This window comes from Metarhizium robertsii, assembly GCF_000187425.2.
Source record: "Metarhizium robertsii ARSEF 23 chromosome Unknown MAA_Scf_4, whole genome shotgun sequence".
Taxonomy (NCBI): domain Eukaryota; kingdom Fungi; phylum Ascomycota; class Sordariomycetes; order Hypocreales; family Clavicipitaceae; genus Metarhizium; species Metarhizium robertsii.
In genome coordinates this window covers 3,109,691-3,131,326 of record NW_011942182.1, presented here as the reverse complement: position 1 = coordinate 3,131,326, position 21,636 = coordinate 3,109,691, and the positions used below count along the sequence as shown (strand labels likewise).

Sequence of the window (21,636 nt, the reverse complement as noted above, 5' to 3'; positions counted from 1 at the left end):
AGCACCAACCAATGCGCCTTGACTGCACGTCTTGTGCTGGCTTCCAGAACAGATAACCTGTCTGTTCCTTTTTGGCCGGATATCGTATGTCAGTTTTTTTTTTACATCTTTCCCATGTATCCTGATTGCACTTGGTGCCAAGAGATTGAACCCAATAAATAAACGAGACGATCAAAAACCCAAAAATCGTAAGGTCATGAAGCTAGATGGGGCGGACCACAACGGCGTTTGAAAATCAGATGGAGCTGCACCGTGCACAGCACAGATGAATCGCTACAGCTACCTCTCGTGATCCTCAGTGCTTACTAGCTTAATTAAACCACCACTCGATCTTTGTACGGCCAACGCCAAGGTCGAAGAGCTGCGTGTAACAAGCCTTGCTGACATCAATATCGTTGGCCAGGCAGCCCATGCATTTGTCCTTCACAGTGCCAGTGATAGTCTTGCCGTTGGCGCTCATTGAGATGGTCTTGCCGCACATGGGATTGCCATTGGACTGTTGGCCCATCCGAATGTGAGAAACGGCAACGATGCACTCGGTCAGGTCCCTACCCTTGTCGTCCTCGCCGCAAGAGCCCATCCCGACGTCGTACCAGGTGAAGTCGCCCGTGATCTTATCAGAGCCGGGACCACCGCCACCAGTAGAGGGAGCAGATGAGGTTTGGGGGTTGCTGACAGGAGGAGGGGCAACGTCAACGTGAGGCGAGGGAACGTTAACAGAGGTAGTGGAAGGAGCAGCAGCAGGAGGAGGAGCAACATAGACAGAGGTTGAGGTAGTCGGAGCTGGAGGAGGAGGAGGAGGAGCAGCAGCTTGGGAGCTGGGGCTAGGACTAGGCTTGGGAGCCTCAGGAGCAGGAGGAGGAGGAGCAGCAGCAGCAGAGGGAGTCTCGTAGAAATTGCCCGGTGCGTTGGGAGTACCGGCCGACGTAGGAGTGGGCTTGGCTTCCTGGCCGGGAGTGATCCAGACAGTGGTGGTCTCGTCGATCATCTCAGTAACGTAGACGGTCTCAGTAACCACCTCGTTGACAGTGACGACAGCACGAGGCACGTTGACGTTGTTACGGACATGCTTGTGATTGTTGTGTGCGTGCTTGTTTGCATGTTTGCTGGTTCCGGGGCCGCTGTAATGAGGCTGGGCAGCAACGGCTGCAATCAGGGTAGCGCAGGCGACAGCAGAGTACTTCATGATGGCGACTTTAGTTGGTAGTTGAAGCGAGTTTCTCGATGTAGAGTGAAGCGAAATGTGTAATGGACTTTGTTGACTATTGGTCGATTGAAGGAATGGCAGCTCGACTTGTCGATTGAGTGGCTGGGCGGTGTTTGACTGGCTTAGAGTAGCAGTGTGGTCGAACAGGTAATGCCGAAGCAAAGGAGTGAAGGCGGTAGAGTCCTGCTCGTGATAAAGGCAAATAACTGAAGACCGCTGGTCTTGAAAATATGAAGGAGAGTGATGTGAGAAACAGAAGAAGAGAAGGAGGGAACTGATGACGGGGCCTTGGGGGTAGAAAAACAACCAGCACCGCTGGGGAATTTGCAAGTGTACTGTGAGGCTGGAGGTGGACGGATGGCATGGGCAGAAGTGGTCCGCAGGGGGCGGCAGGCCGGAGGGGGGCACCAAAAGAAGTCAACAGTACATGGACTCTTGAGGGATTTGCGCCTCGGGCGCGGAGCACTATTGGCTGTTTGCCATTGTTTCAATCCGTGTCCGTACCAGTACATACAAATACACATGTACATACCTGCACAAGAAGAAAAGGGAACAGACCCTGGTGCAGAAAGCACGACAGGAAGGGGGGAGGGAAGGGTGGAAAGCCACGAAAACACACTCTTGAACAGAGCTTCATTGGTGCTCTCTTCCAGCGGCGCCACGTTTGTCTCCATCGTTGTTTGTCACTGGTGCAAGATATACTTTTGTGCTATCCTACATGTGGCCCAACGGAAACGTTGAAAACCTGTTGCCGTTTGTCCAACATCTAAAGGCTCTTGCGGCCCCTGAACCCTGCGAGGCGGGTAGCCACCCGGAGCCCACCAGCTCCAGATGTCGTCTTTTCTCTCAGCACCGAAACACTACGTTCCATTGGCCAGTGGTCGGGGCAACGCAACGCAACGCCAGCGCCAGCGCACCGACGACCCACACACACACACTCTCCCTCAAGGTCTGATCAGGTCAAGGCTGATCAGGTACCCGACGAAGCCGACCAATGAAGCGTTCGGGGTGCCTGAGGCGCGTGGTGAAGACGCAGCTTGCATCAACCTGCGCGGGATTTCTGGTGAATTCGGACTGCAGGCTTTGCCCCGCGGATGGTGGAGACCTGTTGGACGGAGTTCTTTATCCAGCACCTAGCATTGACAGTTCCGGGTCCTTTTTTCTTCTTCTCGTGGCGTTGTAAGAGTTTTCTATTCTGACCTTTTCTACGGAGTACTCCGTACTTCGTCAAGAGTCAAGTTTTACCTGTTCTGTGGCTGGGTGGGCCCACTTTATGCACCCCTGTACATAGAGTTCATAAGGAGTTAAGTTTTGTTTTCTTTCAATCTCTGGTTCTTCTCAACCGGGTTTTGTGGTCCTGCTTGAATAATGGCCGTGGCAGCCATTCCGACCCAAGATGTCTTCCCATGTCCACGATCCTGATGCCAGGGTACTGGCCTGTTACAGGATACTACGTCAATCTGCATCGCAACTTGCTCAGCGAGTCTGGACCAGGTCGAGCTGGCTATCCACCTCGCACCACCGTCAGGCATGCACAATTGCACAGAAATGCCTAGCCTACCAACCTGCTTTGCACTAATACTACTCCGTGGGAATTGTGTATTCCGCGCCGCCCTTGGTCACGCAACCTTTTGGCACCAACTCGCACCACGGCCATGTCAGCGAGTGAATTGCTCGGCGGGCTTAATCTTTTTGCTAGGTGCGCTTACCCCTCTTAACAGGTAAGTATTTATTATATTTTAACTTTTTATATTTATTTATAATAAAATTTATTTATTTATATAGCCTAATACTATCTAGGTACCTAGTAGTGCGTGAGCGTACTCCGTACCTAGCAAAAAAAGTGAGCCCGCCGAGCAATTCATGTCAGCGAGGGGCTCGGCCGTCGAGATTCGGTATGATTTTGACCGCTGACAGGGCCACTCTGTATAAATCGCGCGCCTGGCTGGAGAGGCATTTTCTCAAGCCATGGCTGGCGACAGCGCAGCAGGTACACAGCAGCAACGCATATTTATGGCAGCACTGTGTACACTGTAGAGCACTTTGCTCGTCTGCTCCGGGCATCGTGTATCCCCAAATCACGGCCTGAATGGATGCTTGCACGCGCGCTTTGTGAAAAACTAACGACTCTGGCCCACCATACATGCACGCACTTGTACTTATGGGGGCATGGAGGCTTGCTCTGACACTGAGGCGTACGGAGTACTGGTACAAGATTGAAACGCAACGACCTTGCGGCCTAGCACGGAGCGACCTGGGGCTGGACTGAGTCAAGACGGTGTTGATCGGTGTTCCTGACGATTCTAGCTTGCGTTGGCGGTTCTGGCGCCGTTGCACACTTGGGATGAAAAGCCAAATGTGACGGTTGACGGCAAGTTGACGACGGTGTCAAGATATGAAGAGCTGAGTGACACGGCGCCGTCGCAACCTTCTTGATTCACGATTGTCCGGCTGCGGGTCATTCATTGTCTTGCGGGCTCAACTACTCCGTACATCAACTCTTTTGCGTTCTATTATTCATGTTGCAGCACGCGCCGGGATCAGTGCCTTTCATTGATGCCGTTCACGCCATTAGAGTTTTTTCCCGCATTGCCTCTGACTGCCGTGCTCTTAGCGCTCGGGCGGCATTTGAATGAAAAGAGAAATAATGACTGCCGCTGAAACACTGGGCGATCCTCGTCAAACAGCTCCTCAACCACGAAGGCCTTCTTTGCCATTTTGACGAACTGCATGTCGGCCCTCCTACGCTTCTTGAAGCAAAAGTAGACCACGGCCTCCTCGTTGAGTGCAAGCAGATCCTTGAGCGTGTCCAAGAGTAGGGGGAAAGCAGGTTCAAAATACACGCATTCTGCTGCGATAATCACATTTGGCTTCTGCGTCACCACCTCCCGCGGAAGTGGCTCGCCCCTACAACACGACCAAGCCAAAGGCGTGTTAGCCAGCAAAACCAATACGTTGCACGAGACGTAATACGGCTGCGGGTGTGGTAGGGGAACAATGAACCCCCCCCCCTTTTTCTCCCAAGACGAAACCAAACCAACAGGGCAAAAAAAGGACCCACGTACCAGTTAAGGATAAGAGCTTGGGCCCTTGAATCAACTTGATTGAGCCGGATGTTTGTTTGCATGAGCTCCAGCATCTCGTCCTGGTCGGTTAGTAAGAGCTGGTTCTCGCCACCGCATCCCAGCGCCACGGCGAGACCAACAAGCCCACCTCCAGCTCCAAGCTCCAGTCTGCCATAAAAAACATCTCTGAGTCAGCAGGTTGTTTCTACTTGTTTCATCATTCCATGCCTCTCGAGAGACAAGATGTGAGAAAACGTGGCTGTGGTCCAGCCATGTTCTGCTACCACTTTCTCAACGCACACTGTTCGATGCTTAGGAGATATCCCGGTATACCAAGCGATATCCTGGTATACCGAGTACCCGTACCAACTCGCAGCTTAGGATATTTGCATTGCAACAAATCGCCTTGGAAGATGGGAACGACTCACATTCTGGCTGTCCGCATCTCCTGTCTGTGGTAGCGCAGCATGTGTTTTCCCAACACCAGTCCTGCCGGCCATGTTTGGCCACCGCATCCTGTCCTCACATCCTCATGGTAGGCGAGTGGCTCTGGCAGCTGGCCGTCAAAATCGATGCGCGCATCTCCGGCCTGCTTCAGGGTTGGCAGAGGTGTTAGATCCTCGCTGACGGCCACGGGATCTAGCAGCGGTGAAGGGGACCGACTCATCATGGCCACCTTGGCCAGGCACTGACACCGTGTTTTCACCAGGTTTCACTGTGATGCAGTTCTTGCAAGGGTCCTGGTGTCGGCTTGTGAGGAGGAAAAAGAGAAGGAGCCTTCGAGCGAGAGTGTTTGAGGCAGGAGGTGGCAACCCGCCAACCAATAGGTCCTTTCCTCTCGGTCTCTTTGGCACTGCCAGTTGTCCATCTTTTCCAAGCATTAGTCCTGTGAATGGACTGTGGTCCAGACCCTCGACCCTCAATGTTCAAGTGAGCAGTTATTGATTCGATTTTACCTTATCAGAGGGCCTTCAGTGATTGGCCGCCTTTCCTCATTGGGATGGGCCTCGCCAAGCGAGTCCACAATTCCCAAGATTTACCATCGCCATGTTACAAGGCGTACAAATTTGTACTGCCTCCTTTGTTAGGCAATGCAGGATACCATGAGTATCCATCCTCTATATGCTGATACATTCTAGATTCAAGCGCCTAGGCATGATGTACCAATGGATTTCTGGTGATTTGACGCAAGCGATGCTTGGACTATACGACTCCTCTGCACGGTTCGCGAAGATCCACCGTGGGTGACTCGGACGAATTGGAGGATGGTCGACAGGATCAATTCCAATCACCCAAAAGACAGACCCGCCCCGGATCCATGATTGGCCTCAATTGCCGCCGTGGCCCCGTGAATTTTCCCCCAGAAGCAGTCAATATTGAGAGAAGCGAGGCTGTTCTTCCTTGGGGCTTCTTTTTGGAGCTTACCAAACGGCATCTGAGCGTAAGAACCGCGCCGCGACGCGTTCCACGCCACTTGATTGAGCAAGTTGGCCTTGGTTGCATCGAGACTTTTAGACAGGGAACCCCAGCTAGTGCCGATATTCAGATTCAACAACGTGAAATAGCAGTAGGGAGACTTGGGCTTACCTGGCTGCCAGCCATCATCGCGCCGCGAAAATCCAGTATTCATATGTCGTCATACAACAGACTGAAGTGAATACAGCAAGACACCCGACTGGCAGCACGGGAGTCAATTTACGCGTCGGCGCGTTTAATCATGCGGGCCGAGCTCCGGATGGGACGGTGAAATTCGATATCAATTGAAGCACACGGATGAAACCCAAACACATGCCTCGACAAGCATATTTTATTGAAAATTGAATTTCGTCGCCGTCTCCGACCCCGTTGGCCAAAGTTGATACTGATAGCATTCGATAGCCAATGCGATTATGCGGCCGACTTCTCCCTTGCTGCTGGACCCCGTCAGTCGTCACCGTCGACCTGAGCTGGCTCGCATGGCCGTTGATCGATGGTCCCCGTTCCCTAGTCCACCAGCCAAACGCTCTGGAATGTCGCATCCCACTATTACCAGCCCTCTCGCATCTACTCTCCCTTCCCTGTGAATATACCCCAGTGAGGATTCTGCTTCCAAGACATGCGCCTCTTGTCGCAATGGGCATGTGCCCGCAGCCTATCGGCGCGACACCATGCACATGTCTCCCAGCCCGCACAATGACTCCACGACTGGATTGTCCATGGAATGAAGGGGCGAGTATTCCTCTTGAAGATGGCTATTCTAGGATGAAATCGTAGCTTCGCACCATCTCATCCGCCGTTCGTTGTTCAAGTCCTTCCTTTTACTCTCCTCGCCTTCATTGAATCTTGCCTTTTTGTTCTTGATCCTTTGCTCTGTATATGGCCTCATGACGCCTTACTTGTTAGCTTTGCGGTACTGTGCCTCTTTTTGCGCACAAAATATCGTGCCGTCATGCCTTCGCTGCTGGCCTTTGTGGCAGTCCTGCCACTCACTTGGCTTGTGAGCTGCGAGCCTACGATATCATTCCCCTTTAACGCACAGCTGCCGCTAGCCGCGCGAATAGACCAGTTTTTTTCTTATTCCTTTTCGCAATATACTTTCCAATCCGACTCGAAAATCACATACTCGCTCGGCGATCATCCCAGCTGGTTGTCTCTCGAGAGTGGACGGAGGCGCTTATACGGCACGCCGAGAGAAGGAGATGTCCCGTCAGGACAGGTGGTCGGCCAGACCGTTGACATCATAGCGACCGACGATAAGGGCTCGAAAATTATGAAGGCGACGATAGTAATCTCTAGACAACCCGCTCCTGAAGTTCGAATTCCTCTGGAGGATCAAATGGTCAACTTTGGCAACTTCTCTGCGCCGTCGTCCATCTTATCCTATCCGGCGACAAAATTCAAGTTCACGTTTGATCAGAATACCTTTAGCAGTTCTGGGCTGAATTACTACGCGGTTTCCGCAGATAGTAGCCCATTGCCGGCATGGATCCAGTTTGATGCGCATTCACTATCTTTTACCGGGCGAACACCTCCTTTTGAGTCTCTGGTTCAGCCGCCCCAGACATTCGATTTCAGCCTCGTTGCTTCCGATATTGTTGGATTCTCGGCTTCGTCACTCACATTTTCCATCGTGGTGGGCAGTCATAAGCTTACTACCGATAAGCCGATTATCACTCTGAATGCCACGCGGGGCACAGCGGTCAGCTACGATGGCTTGGAAACTGGTATCAAGCTTGACGGAAAACAGATATCTCCGGGTGATCTGACCGTGACCACCAAGGACATCCCAAGCTGGTTGTCGTACGATGACAAGACAGGGAGACTTCAAGGCACACCCAAGGATGGCGACCATGCAGCCAACTTCACCATTACCTTCAAAGACCATTTTTCGGACAATTTGGATGTTTTGGTGGTTATCAACGTGGCTACTGGCCTCTTTGTCTCTACTGTCGAAGATATGAAGATTAGACCAGGGAGCAAACTCGACTTGGACTTGACCAAACACTTCAAAAATCCCGCCGACATTGCCCTCAAAGTGTCCACCAGCCCTAAGAAGGATTGGCTCAAGGTTGACGGGCTCAAGCTCTCGGGTGAAGTTCCGAAGACATCAACAGGGAGCTTTAAATTGGCCATAGACGCATCTTCAAAGAGTTCGAGCCTCAGCGAAAAGGAAGTCGTTCAAGTGTACTTTCTTGCGCTTGATGGAACGACGACGACAATGACTTCGGTTTCATCTACCACTGCTACGACAACGGCTAGAGCCACGGCCACCGGAAGCGATATCTCTGACGATAGACAAACTCAGCCTGGACATATGAGTACAGGAGAAATTCTACTGGCAACTGTCATTCCTGTGATATTCGTCGCAGTTCTTCTAATGGTCTTGGTGTGCTACTTTCGTCGCCGTCGTTCTGGACAAGGATACCTGGGCAGCAAGTATTACCGTTCAAGGATCTCTCCCCCGGTGCAAAGCACTATGCCAGCCGATTTCTCAGACCCATCGATGCGAGAAGCCGCTGCAATGGGGGCATTTGTGCATACAGAAACGGAAGTTTTCAAGCCTGCCAAATCAGCCTTTGCAGAGGAAAGCTCACCTATATCTTTTCACAGAAGGAGTTCAGAAACACTAGGTGGACTGTCAACTTCTGAGATGCCGCAAAGTATCATGGTGGACGCCGCTCGAACAACAACTATCCGCAGCGTCAGCAACGTCACCAGCGAAGACGGGAGGCAGTCGTGGATTACGATTGACGGGGCCCCCGGCGGGATAGCCCAAAGCGACAGATCCTCGCAATCCGAAGTGACGTTCCCCGAGGCCACCCGTCAAATATTCCCCGGCGCTGACTATACGCCGAGGCGAGATACAGGACTGGAAATCACCCTTCCAACTCTCAACGAACTGCCTAGTCTGCAACCAACTCCCTTGTTGTCACACGACTCAATGTCACTCTTTTCACAACATTACCTCGGCCACCAGTCAGCAATCACATCCAGCTCGGCGGCCCTCCCCATCCAAGATGACCACCAGTATACCACCGCTCCCCTGGGAAAGTGGCCCACCGGGTCAACAGCCATTGTCGAAGGCTCAGAACCAAACTGGGTGACACTCGCGAAAAGCGAGACGGGGGGGAGTATGTCCGAGATACGAAAACCCGATGCCGTGGCAGTTAAGCCGTCCCAGCCCTGGAACGAAGCCGACTCCCTAGACGGTGGCAAGAGTGTCACTACAGAAGCATCCTTCGCATCCTCTGAGAACTGGCGTATCGTAGGCCGCCTCGGCCCGACCAAGACTGAGCGGTCGGGTAAAGAGATTGTTGACGATGGTCCGGTCCACCCTGACAGGCCGGGCACCTCTCGTGGAGCCGCTCAACAAGCGGACCACGAACCTAGCACGGAGCTGGCATCGCCTAATAGGTGGGGAGATGTCCCGTCACCTCTGGCCTCAGGACGACCAGCTCCGTCAATGAGCAGATTCTCCAAGATGAGCGGTGTGGGCGACGAGGCAACTCATATGTCGGGCGGAAGGGGGCTTGACGAAGCCCCGTGGATAAGAGATCACTCGGGCAAGATGTCAGACGGAAGCTTCAAAGTATTCTTATAGAAAATGGAGATGATTGGGCAGGGTTTAGACTAGCATATTCCGTGAATTAACGATACCAGTAGCATAATTGACGTGTACAAGTATTAATACAATTCTCTACAGGGATAGAGACCGTTATTCTACATTGTGCCAGTTGGCCAGGTGCAACAGTCAAGAGGGCTGCTTACTACCTTGTGACCTATGGCGGCTTCTAGAACAAGGGACACCTGGGAAATCAATGCCATGCGGAATGGCAAAGAGTAGGACTACCATGGAACCAACGAGTTTATGCTCTTTTACAGTTCAGACTAACCAGGAGGAATCAGTGCCAGGGCGTCGCCTTTCGGAACATCTGTGACGCCGTCCTTGCGTTTGGTGCATGTTGTCTCATACGGGAGGTGGACGTGGTGTCACTGGTGAACGAAGCGACTGGTATGGCGTAGCCAAATCATGCGGACAATTCGTGACTCGGATACTGTAGCGTGCCACTTGAGTCATTGATTCTCTAGCAAGCGCAGCGGCACAAATGTGATATTTTCTCGAAGGGGTTTTAGAACACGAACGCGGGATACGTGGGACCCCAACGACGAACAAACGGCACAGTCGTCCGTACCTGATGCCATGGGTTTGTGGAAGACGGCTCTGGACAGAGTACTCCGTGGGTTAAAGCAATATCAAAAACAGGACATATCACAAGGGTCGTGCCAATCTCACCCAGCTGCCGGAAAAGATGAGTCTGGCTTGTCTGGTCCCACAGCGTAATTGATAGTGCTTTTCTCAATCTCTTCGATTTCCCTGCTTTCTCGGGCCGGCTGCGGGCCATACCAAAGGGACCCTGAGGAACGGATTGTTGAGACATGCAAAAAGAAATTTCAGCCCAACCTAGCCACCCAACGCAGCGCCGAGAGCCACTTGGGAAACATGGCTGATGAAACGTAGCTTGGTGGGAAACGGGTTGGCAAGTGTCATGAGGCTGAATAGGATGGCCTGGGCGAGGGACGATACATTGGTAGTATGCGAAGCGTCTGTGATAGAGCAACCACCAGCTGAAGGATATCTGCATCTCGAGATGGCTGTGCCAATGACGCATGAAGAAGACCTACAACAGGGGTAGCTCGTGCGGCCAAATATGCCGGCAATTGTGGCGGATGTAGGCTGCATAGCCGCGACCCTGACACTTCAATGTTGATGGCAACGCTGGCCGGGGGGCTAAAGGAACGTTGAATGGGCGGCTGGTTCTGGGAAGATTTTGTGACGGACTGGCTATCGTATCCGATATGCGACAAGCTTGTTGGAAAGCCGTATGAGGACATCAACGACCAACCATACAGCAATTTTCAATGTTTGGCTGTGAATTGCACGGTCCTGAAAGTATATTGAAGACCGTGACCGCAAATGGAGTTAATGTGAGCTCAACGGACGAGACAGGTGGTGGTGCGGACGTGGCAGCATATCAGTGACCTTGTATAGTATCACTAAACCGTTGTGCGGCTCAACAATATCATACCAGACACATATTGCCAGATAAGGTTGTCAATGTGGCGCCCCTCCCTTTGCCCATAGAGCAAGTCTTTCCAAGCCAATTTTTCTCTGCGCTGAATGATGGCAAGTATTTTGCTGGGTGTACGGAGTACATACACGTAAGTATCAATGCAACTCACATCCACAATGTACGGAGTAATTAGGTAATTAAAAGACGCAGGCCACAGTTGCAGCACCAAGCCATGCATCGATGCTCTCGGTAGCGACCGAATCTGCGGGTGCGCACTGACAAAGCTTGACATGGAATAGTAGGGTGTACATAACTGCCATGACGCTCGGCGTCAACTTGACTCGAGAGTCGAGACGTATTATGAGTTGAAGACGACGACTCTGCATGTTCTTGTCCCAGGGTGAGGCGGCTGGTGGTACAACGCCTGCGCAACCCACGACACCAACAACCCTGTTACTGAAAGTTTGAGCTCGGATGCGTCATGGAGGAAACATTGGCCGAATCCCTTTGGGTGTTCGAAGGTGCCGTGTCTGAGATACCTAGTAGATACCTGGTTTGTGCGTATAAATATATATCTTTTTGTATATATAAAGATAAACGGTACTTATATCTCTATATAATCTCCTAGTATATTAATGTATCTCTTATATTAAGATTTTTCATTGGTTAATATCCTTGTTCGGTATAAAATCGGCACCTTCGAACACCCAAAGGGATGTGAAGGTGCGTTTTGTTGAAACGACCCCATTTTTCTACGAGATCTTTTGAGGGTGCCTCTTTAGGAACAAGGTAAGCTTCTATGCCTTACAAAGCCTTGCAGTATACGGAGTAGCTTTTAGCTATAATAAAAGTACCTACCTAGTAGGTAGCTTTTTATACTATTTCTTAGTGGAGCTAGATATCTTGAGATATGAGTTTGAGTCGCAGTCTGGTTCGGTGATGGGCCTTGGAGAGAGCTAGCTTGACCATAAACGCAAGCGTGCAATGATGACGGCGCTCCGTCCAGATTATCCCGATGTGGTGCTCTAGGGTCCGGTGCCAGGTTGCCCCTCATTGATTCCACCTTCCACCTGGTCTTCGCGTTGGACCAAGGTCGACGACAGGAACCATGGGCGCATTGTGGTCATCGTGGTGTGTCTTGGCATTTCCCTGTGAAACGCAGTGTTTCCTCCCCCAAACAATAGTTAGTAGAACATCGCGAAGGGCGAGGCGGCGCTGTTAGACTCGGCCTTGGTTAACTGGAGGGAGCGACGAGGACACGCGACCATCAGCCACAGTAAAAATTTTTCCTGCAATACGCAACACAATACCACCCACACAGCAGATGCGCACAATCTGGGTTGCTGGCTTGGCCCCAGATTGGTAGCAAACCAGGGGAGCCGAGTCTGGGCCCAAATGGGCAAACTATCCACAGCCTCGTGCTTTGACGCAAGGGCCAACCTCGCTGATTCGGCAGTCGGGTCTTGAGATGGCTAGCCTTGTGGGTTGTGTTGTGGTGTTGGAAGCAGAGTGTTTCGGGAAGCGTGGAAGAGTGGCGAACAGTTGGCTGGTTCTGAGGGACCGTGTGTGGATGACGATGACGGCAGAGACTGGGGTTCGAGACACGACACAGGCCGTCAAGAGCTGCCGAGGGACGAGAGGAAGAGAAAGCTTGGCCATTGAAGCCAAGACGGGGCGTTGTAAGGAGCATGGAGCACGAGGGACGGTCAACGGAGCTTGAAGTCTTGAGTATTGAGTATTGAGCATTATTGGGCACCGGGCATCATGGCAGTGACGGCAGGAGGCACCCAGGTCCAAGTCGTGGTACCCCGCTCTGCCCGCTCTGGACGGAGTAGGTGCAGAGTTCAAATCTTATTTCCCATTTTTGCGCAGCAGCTGACGGCGTGACCTGGCGACCTGGCGACTGCGGCGCGGGTGTTCAGCGCTGGCCATTAAAGTCCAAGTGCTGTGGCCAGCCAGGCGGGCTGAGACATCTGGACACCAGAGGCACACCACCGAAAAAAGGCACACCACCACGTCCCATTTCGATTTCTGCTTCACAACCTCCCCCATATCTGCCCCTCGTCTGCCCCCTGGTCTCGTCTCCGGAGAGCCGATTTGCCTTGTCTGCTCCCCTCTGACGACGACCTCTTTTTCTCTTCTTTTCCTGTCCTTGTCTTCCAATTCCCGGACACCTTTGCAGTAGCTCCTACGCTGCTGCCCGCACTCTGCAGCCATGGGTCAAACGCTCTCGGAGCCCGTCGTCGAAAAGGTTCGTTCCTCGCCGTTGCCGTGCGAAATACCAAATACCCTCGAATGCCTCGAAATATCCCCGGATTGCCTCTACGTCTACATGTCCAAGCATACTCGCACACTCGCATCCTGCTTGCGATTCCCGCGAAATGCCATGCGATCCTCTCTGGTCACGGCCTCAGCAGCCATTTTCCGGTGTCCCCTTCAGTCCTTATCACGTCTTCCGCGGCGAGCCTAGGGATCCATCACTGCATTCACGCAGCTCGCAACTCACCCCCCCACCAAGTCCTGTGTCCCTCACTCCAATCAACCTTGGAGGGGCATCGCGTTGTCGCATGTCCTGAACGATCATCACCCCGCTGCCCCTTTTGCTTGCCCGCAAAAACATGCTCTCTTTCTCTCTCTATATATATATACATATCACTCCGGTACATGTTGCTAATTTGTGGCCCTGTGCGGCCCTTCGCAGACTTCCGACAAGGGCGAGGATGACAGACTCGTCTACGGTGTCTCCGCTATGCAGGGCTGGCGTATCAGCATGGAGGACTCACATACCACCGTGCTGGATCTCGCCGCCGGCACCGACCTCGACCCCAAGATTCACTCTCCCAAACTCTCCTTTTTCGGCGTTTTCGACGGTCATGGCGGTAGTACGGTAGCGTTGTTTGCGGGCGAAAATATTCATAATATTATTCTTAAGCAGGATACTTTCAAGGCTGGCGATTATGCGCAGGGACTGAAGGACGGTTTCCTCGCCACCGACCGAGCCATCCTCAACGGTATGCGGCTTGCAATGATACAACATTGACCCTTTGCTCTGATCCGATGCTACATAACACGCTCTCCAATTTGTTATCTTGCTTTTTTCCACTCCCTCCTAGCAAACCTTAGCCTCCGGTAACACGCCTGCGTCACCATATCCTACCAACGCTAACATTGCCTCGCGATAACAGACCCCAAATATGAAGATGAAGTCTCTGGCTGCACTGCTTGTGTCAGTCTGATTGCAGGCAACAAGCTCTACGTTGTACGTCAAAACAGCCGCTATCCAGGCCAGGCGAATTTCGTGCAATCGACTAGCCTCCCTCTCTACGAAACAAATTTTAAAAAAATTGAAAAATTGAAAACCCCCGTATTTTTGCTAACCCAACATTCCGCAGGCCAACGCTGGTGATTCACGAGGTGTGTTGGGTATCAAAGGCCGGGCAAAGCCCATGTCTCAGGACCACAAGCCTCAACTTGAGAGTTCGTTTAACACCACCTTTACTTCTGAGTGTCCTACCGCGGCATTTACCCTATAGACGGAGATGTACTGGTGTCTGACTTCCACCTTTTTTCTCATTTAGACGAAAAGAACCGAATCACGGCCGCCGGTGGCTTCGTCGACTTTGGGCGTGTCAACGGCAACCTGGCTTTGTCACGCGCCATTGGTGACTTTGAATTCAAGAAGAGCGCCGAGCTGCCTCCGGAGCAGCAAATTGTTACCGCATTCCCGGACGTCGAAGAACACGAGCTCACGGACGAAGACGAATTTTTGGTCCTTGCTTGCGATGGTAAGTCACAAGCACGTTGGGAGTGGCGCCTCTATGGTCCAAAGGAAATTAGCATTGACAAAGTATCCTAGGTATCTGGGATTGCCAATCTTCGCAGGCTGTTGTCGAGTTTGTCAGACGTGGCATCGCCGCGAAGCAGGATCTGGATAAGATCTGCGAGAACATGATGGACAATTGCCTGGCTTCAAACTCGGAAACGGGCGGTGTCGGCTGCGATAACATGACCATGTCCATTATCGGGTTTCTCAATGGCAAGACCAAGGAGCAATGGTACGAGGAGATCGCCAAGCGCGTCGCAAACGGAGACGGCCCTTGCGCCCCCCCAGAATATGGTGCGCATAACCCTCCCCAATTCACGAGTATACAAAAATAGACCGGCCCCTGAGTGGACTTGGTGTATACCATTGGCCTCATCAAAAGCTTAAGCTGACAAATGTTCTTTTTACTCGTGTTAGCCGAGTTCCGTGGTCCTGGGGTCCACCACAACTACGAAGATAGTGACAGTGGCTATGAGATGGATGCAGAGAACAAGGGCAAAAGCTTCGGCGTTGGTGGGTACCGAGGCCGAATAATCTTTCTCGGCGATGGCACAGAGGTTCTCACCGATTCAGATGATACCGAATTGTTCGATAACGCCGACGAAGACAAAGACCTCGAGAGTCAAGTGTCTAAGAATAACTCGACGTCAAAAGATAAAGAAAACGCCCCGACCTCCACCGCTGACGCCGCAGCCGCCGAATCGAAACAAGAACCAGAAACCCAGTCAAAGTCTGGTAAAGAAATCGTCAAGGCTTCAGCGGCTGTATCCGAGCAGCAGGATGAGAAGAAGGAAGCCAAGCCCAAATCGACCTCTGACGAGAGTAAGAAGGAAGCCAAGTACGAATCGACCTCCGGCGAGAGTAAGAAGGAATAGGTCGTCCTTTCGCATTCAATTGGGGTAGACATCAGAGGATGGGTGTCGGGGAAGTGAAAGCACAAACAATACACACAAATGGGTCTCGCTTGGGCTGGCTTGCTTTTTGATATGTCTTATTCACACGAAGTCTCATTTTTTCTCTCTTCTTTTTCTCGAAGTCTAGTTCTTTTCACGCGCGCCTTTGTGTGAAGGAAATGGAAGGATAGGGGCGTGGGCGAAAGGGTGTGTGTATGTGGGTTGCATTCCTCCGAATTGACCAACCGGTTGGACGATTAGACATTTGTTTGATGTTTCTTTTGCTCCCTCCACGGAAGTAATGTTCGTCGTCATTACGGCTCAGTGTATTACCCGTTGTCGGATGCGTGAAATGGATGACAGACAGACAGGAGCTGCAGGCGAGACAGACAAAGACACGACAGAACTACCATTTCACAACTTTCTCTCCATTGTCTTCTCGTGCTGTTCACAACCTTGTCAGCTTTTGTTTGTCTCGTCACTTCACATGACTTGTCATCAGAACCGCCGTATCGACCAGAGCACGGGCGTTTTGGCGAGGGTAGTAAAGGAATCCAAAATTCTTGCACGGTTTGATTGGGGCTTCTATTATACAGCTTTTTAAGATCTCTATATATCCCATACGCAGTAGTGCTAGTCACTAGCAGCAAACGATAAAAGACGTCCCCCTAAATGAAAAGCTTGCACTGTCCATCTATAATGCTGGAGTGGGTATCAAAACACCTGTTTGTATATCGTACACGAATTTCTTCAATAATTAAAGCTTTCGGCTGTTCTCTATTCTCCGTTCAATTCATCCTTGATATCAGACCTTGCGTGTGTAGGAACATGCTGCGGCCGCGGCTTATTTTCAGGGTTTGAGTCTCGAAGCATTGTCTCCGGATCAAACGCCGTGTCTAGATGGACTATGATGGGGGGCTGTTGGCCAGACTCATCTCGCATTTTGACCGCGTAATCATGCGAGAGGACTTGTTCTGCACTTGCTTCCGGATCGGCAGCGAGGGCCGTTCGCAAAAGGGGTTGGTCCATGGTTCGCCACGTCGTGTCCAGCGCTGCGGCGAGGGACTTGACGGGTTTGTAGCTCCTACACGAGTGTAGGATGGCCCATTCGGCGCCCGCAACTATTGCGTGGTCGTTTGCTACCTTCTTCTCTGTCAACAGTCGGCCCATCTTGTTGGAAAATATCTTGACGGGAAAGCCGTCCAGAAGTCGCTTGAGCATGACGCCCTGCATGACCCTCCGTGGACCCTTTCGTAGCTTCCGGTAGAGAACGCCGTAGAAGAAGAGCACCCCGAGAGAAGAGTATGCCCTGGAGGACAACGCTAGCGACACGAGAGAAGTGTACGTCTGGGAGTTGGGCTCCCGTCCGTGCTGCAGCATGCGGGAAAGGGCCCATTGGGCAGTAGACCAGTCCCCTCTGCTGATACAGGATTTGATGATGACGTTGGACGTGCTTCTGATACCTATCTGGTGGCCATTGGAGGTGTAGCGGTCCAGGAGGGATTTGAAGGCTGAGAAATCGGGATGCGAACGGTCGTGAAACCAGAAGAATTCTTCAAGGATGCGGTTTACTGCTTCGAGTGTGTACCAATCTTCTCCGTAGCGCATGGCCTGGTCGGCAAGGAAGACGTCTAGGCTTTTACCGGCCTTGAAGGCCGCGAACGAGTCGTTGCTAGCCATAGTTTCAGCGATTCCTCTTCGCGTGGAGGGGTCTTCGAACAGACCATTCTCGTACATGGCGGCTATAACCTGTCGTCTCTCATCGTCTCGCTGGATGAGCTTGAGAAAATGGAGCCAGGTTCTGGCATTGGGGTAGAAGTATCGCTCTTCCATCTTTTGCAGGAGCTTGTGAAAGAAGGCGACGTCTTGCTTGGCGACGTATCCGCCAAGAATGACATTGAAGAGCTCGGTGTCCATGGGCAGGCCCCATCCCTCAGCGAGCGTGAAGAGTCGATCTGCGGATGCACGGTGGCCCCCTTTGTGGGCCATGAATCCTATCGCCATTTTCAAAACGGACGTGGTGATGCACTCTCTTGCTGCCGGGTCCTCGAACGCCTTTAAAATAAGTCCAATCCGAATGCCTTCTGTGTCAATGAGTTTGCCATTTTCTCGGGGTTGTCTGTAGTACTTCATGGCCAAATGCGGCCGTAGTCGCCCACACACAAGAGCCGTAATGTACGTCTCGAATGATTCCTTGGTCCACCGCCTTGGCTTCGGCGTCTGCTCGTACGGGAGGTCAATCCAATATGTCTGCAGTTCCCTATGCACCCATATATTGTCCCTGTTGCTCGGTGGGACTGACGACCCTACATCTTGGGCGCCCTCAATCGCCGGCCATAGCTGTTTGGCTTTGTAGTCCACCGTAGCTACATCCCCCAGCTTAAATATTTCTACATCTGGACAAGCCCTGATCAATTCGTCTGCTGCTTTCGCCAAGACGGCGCTTTCGCCTCTCAAGACAACAGCTGACGGATTCTGGTGATCTGCAGACATTCGCAGCTTGGTGGCCAGGCCCGTTGTCGCATCCAAGAACTCGATCCGCTTGTTTCCCACAGACATATCCCACGATGAGGGTAGCACTACTCTTACAGCCACCATGTTCGGAGTCTCGCTTCGTTTCGGCGTCATTCGTTTGAGCAAGTTGAATGTCTCGCTCCAGTCAGGTACCTTTCTGCCAAAGTGCTCCCAGATCATATCGAATCCCACTTGAACACGAGCCATCTTGCGTGTGAAGCCCTTACTTGCTCGGGTTGCTGCCACGGACGGATAGTCGCGAGCAGTTGGCACATAAGGTGAGTTTCGTTTCTTGTCCACGGCAACCTGTATTTGTGGTGATTGGTCCCTGAAAGCACCTCTCATGAAGGCGTTTCTCGCACGATTCGACTCCATCACCTCACCACGTGTTTTGATCGACTGTTCGATCTCAAATGTGGTAGGCAGAGCTTGGGAAGCAAGGGTCGCTAAATTCCCAGTCTTGTCCTTGTCCTGCTCAGCCACGTACTGTCGGCGACTTGTTGAGAAAGATGCTGACAGCAGAGATCTCCTGGAGGGCAGGCCGCATTTCCAAATGGGAAACGCTCCAGGTGAACCGATGCACCGGGACCCAGTCCGCCATATTGACTTGATCCCCAAGGACATTGGTCATGAGGCGTGCCGCATGGTGGTAAATAGTCTGGTGATTTGGAGACGTAGAGAAAACATGGAGAGCTCTCTAAACCGGGTTTGCAAGGGTCCACCACGTCACGTGCCAGGCTTCTGTGACGGAGCAGCTCAACAGAGGTGGTGGTGATACTGCAAGACCAACGACCATGGATATTTTGATTTTGACATCAAGTCTAAATCAAGGCTATAAAATTGGATTAAAAGACAGCATTGTGTAGTTGACACCGTTCTACTGCGTTGTGGAATTTGGTGATCACTACACCATAACTCTAACTATGCTCCAATTGCCGACATGACAAAGGGGGAGTTATAGGGTTAGGGTTGGTGTTTTCCATTATCCTGGTAAATGCGTCAGGTGATTGATTGTTGGGGTTCCAATGAGCAAAGCCTGACCATTTCACCACCAATGCCATCTGCCTAATACTCATAATAAAAATGCAGCCCGACGTAGAGTACAAGCCGCTCAAACCAGACAGCGGATTCCGTCTCATAACACTGCAACCATCCTCGGACTTTTCGAGCCCCATCAAGTGCGAGCTGCACAACGTCGAGCTTCACAACCACCCGTCCTTTGAAGCCTTGTCCTATGTCTGGGGCCAAACCACAGAAACGCGGCCAATTCAGGTCGGCCGCGGCATGTTCAACGCAACTAGAAACCTGGAGACTGCCCTCCGCCACCTCCGCCTACCAGACAGGCCACGCCAAATCTGGGCCGACGCCATCTGCATCGACCAGGCGAACCACGCAGAGAAGAGCAACCACATAGGCTACATGAGCCAGGTCTACCAACGATGCGCCACCGACCTCCTCTGGCTCGGCGAGGATGCCAAAATGCTGCAAGACGCAGCATCCTCCATGGCTCACTTCGGCTCCCTATTTCGCCTGGAGGACGAGCTGCGCCAGAGATGGCTAGACCTGAGCGACGAGCAGACGCAGACGCTGGAGCGCATGCAGGAGAACCTACGCCATCTCTTTGCAACGCCGGCCGTATGGAGACGGGTCTGGATCGTTCAGGAGGTAGCCTTTGCATCCAGCCTTCTTCTCGTGGCAGGGCATGCGACGCTGCCGTGGACGGTGGTGGAGGATTTCCTCGACGTGGACGTCTATATCGAGAGATACGGTGTCCCCGACGCCTTTCACGGCCCCTTCAGCCACGACATGAGCATCCGGTCCTGGGCAAGCGGAGCGATTGCCTACCCGCAAATCATGTGCCACCAGCGAAGAGTGGTGAGGGACGCGGTCCAGGCCAACGAGCCATCATCAATGTTGGATGTCCTCTCCCGATTTCGGTACACCGATGCCACTGATCCACGGGATAAGATATACGCCCTCCTAAGTCTCACGTCGAATAAACTCGACATCAAAGTAGACTACAGCCTCTCCACAAGGGCCATCTACATCGACTGCATGAAAAGGCTAATGGAGCACGATCGGAACCTTGACCTCTTGTGCCAGTCCGCCTGGCAGCTTTACGGCAACGACAGTCGCAGCAGCGACCTGCCATCGTGGACCATAGACTTTGCCAGCCCCGGCCAAACGAGCATACTCTTCGCGCAGAGGTCCATCTTCAACGCTGGCGGCGCCGAGGTGGACTTGCCGCTCGCCGTCTCAGAGGGCACGCTGCAGCTCGCGGGCTACGAAATCGATACCCTATCCCATGTCTCGAGATGTAGTCAGCAAAACCAGCACGCCGTGCCCTATCCCCCTGGCGCGAACCACTGCCTGCAATGGATGCCAGACGACCTCATCCTGGCGGCAATCCGCAACGGCAACTCCTCGCTGTCCTCGTTTCTCAAGACAAACCACCCGGATGCGAGTGCCTGCGACGTCCCTAACTTCCCAGCCTCGTTTGAAGCCTTCTGGCGCACCATGATGATGGACGTGAAACGCTACCCAATGGCTCGCCTCACGAGCGCCGACATCGAGGAGCTGGCGCCGCGGTTCACCAAATGGATCACCACGCCTCTAGATAGCAACAGAGACATCGACATCGACTTTAGAGTCCAAGACGCCGTGTTTGAGTGGTATACGTGGGATTTTGCCGTGACCAAGGGCGGGATCTACTGCAGGCTTCCGCACGGAGCCCAAGACGGCGACTGGATCACGGTGCTAAAGGGCGCAAAGGTACCGGTTGTTCTGAGGCCCGTCCCATCCGGAGATGGAGGTGCAAATGAAGCAAACAGTGACTTCCTATTCGTGGGCCCATGCTACGTCCACGGGTTCATGGATGGCCAGGTATTTGAAAAGAGCAGGGGGTTTGAAGAACGCACATTTTGCATCATCTAGCTCTCGATTTACATCCAAGTACGTCAGTGAATCTAGTGTTGACGCCTCGAGCAGTTAGTTGGTCAGAGCATACTGGCCAAATACCCGAGTAGCTATGAGACACCGGGCCAGACACAGCCGCGGAGAAAGGCCTTTGCCACCGGTTGATTACGCCGCGCCCGTAACCATGAAAAACGAGAAACAAGACAAAATGGCTCGGGAGACGGGCAGAAATGAGCACTGTCATTGCCCCGGCTGCAACGTAGTTACCAAGCCGCAGGTAAGAATTTGACCATGGCCCTGACCCTTTGATATTCGTGACATCCAGGGATTTCTTGCGATTTAAAAGGCCACATAGCACTTCCCAAGTAATCAATTCTTGAACGAAATGTATGATTTTCGAGATCAAGTTTACATACCAGAGCAGTATGCACGATATAAAACTGCCACATCTGCCAGTAGACACAATCCGTAAAACTGTAAATCTCACCATTTTATGATACTACATTGAAGTGGTGCAGCTGCCAATTATCAAAATCGAGAGCCGCCTTTAGCACATGGACCAACCATGTCAACCAGTTGGCACTTGCGTCCGTGAAGTGACAGCATCTTTGTCCATGAAGCATACTGTCAAAATGTAGAGCATGAATTTTATTAGTCTTTTGTATTT

At 52.2% G+C, this 21,636-nt stretch overlaps 6 protein-coding genes across 6 annotated transcripts; 3 read left to right on the top strand and 3 right to left on the bottom strand.

Annotated features, from left to right (window-relative positions):
- Window positions 1-310: 310 nt before the first annotated feature.
- On the bottom strand, window positions 311-1,186 carry MAA_03065 (allergen Asp F7; the record flags this gene model as incomplete). The annotated part of the gene is made up of 1 exon (XM_007821063.1): window positions 311-1,186. The coding sequence occupies one exon, from the start codon at window positions 1,184-1,186 to the stop codon at window positions 311-313; it is 876 nt and encodes a 291-aa protein (XP_007819254.1).
- Window positions 1,187-3,747: 2,561 nt separating this feature from the next.
- On the bottom strand, window positions 3,748-4,939 carry MAA_03064 (uncharacterized protein; the record flags this gene model as incomplete). Its single annotated transcript, XM_007821062.1, has 3 exons — window positions 3,748-4,114; window positions 4,273-4,440; window positions 4,701-4,939. 3 exons carry the CDS (start codon window positions 4,937-4,939, stop codon window positions 3,748-3,750), a joined length of 774 nt encoding a protein of 257 aa, XP_007819253.1.
- A 1,761-nt stretch (window positions 4,940-6,700) lies between these two features.
- MAA_03063 (Cadherin-like protein) lies at window positions 6,701-9,352 on the top strand (the record flags this gene model as incomplete). The annotated part of the gene is made up of 1 exon (XM_007821061.1): window positions 6,701-9,352. One exon carries the CDS (start codon window positions 6,701-6,703, stop codon window positions 9,350-9,352), a length of 2,652 nt encoding a protein of 883 aa, XP_007819252.1.
- A 3,686-nt stretch (window positions 9,353-13,038) lies between these two features.
- On the top strand, window positions 13,039-15,521 carry MAA_03062 (adenylate cyclase; the record flags this gene model as incomplete). The annotated part of the gene is made up of 7 exons (XM_007821060.2): window positions 13,039-13,074; window positions 13,525-13,834; window positions 14,009-14,082; window positions 14,216-14,300; window positions 14,402-14,608; window positions 14,680-14,940; window positions 15,064-15,521. 7 exons carry the CDS (start codon window positions 13,039-13,041, stop codon window positions 15,519-15,521), a joined length of 1,431 nt encoding a protein of 476 aa, XP_007819251.2.
- Window positions 15,522-16,316: 795 nt separating this feature from the next.
- MAA_03061 (pentatricopeptide repeat domain-containing protein) lies at window positions 16,317-18,654 on the bottom strand (the record flags this gene model as incomplete). Its single annotated transcript, XM_007821059.2, has 2 exons — window positions 16,317-18,461; window positions 18,541-18,654. 2 exons carry the CDS (start codon window positions 18,652-18,654, stop codon window positions 16,317-16,319), a joined length of 2,259 nt encoding a protein of 752 aa, XP_007819250.2.
- A 482-nt stretch (window positions 18,655-19,136) lies between these two features.
- On the top strand, window positions 19,137-20,987 carry MAA_03060 (het domain containing protein; the record flags this gene model as incomplete). The annotated part of the gene is made up of 1 exon (XM_007821058.1): window positions 19,137-20,987. The coding sequence occupies one exon, from the start codon at window positions 19,137-19,139 to the stop codon at window positions 20,985-20,987; it is 1,851 nt and encodes a 616-aa protein (XP_007819249.1).
- Between the last annotated feature and the right edge of the window lie 649 nt (window positions 20,988-21,636).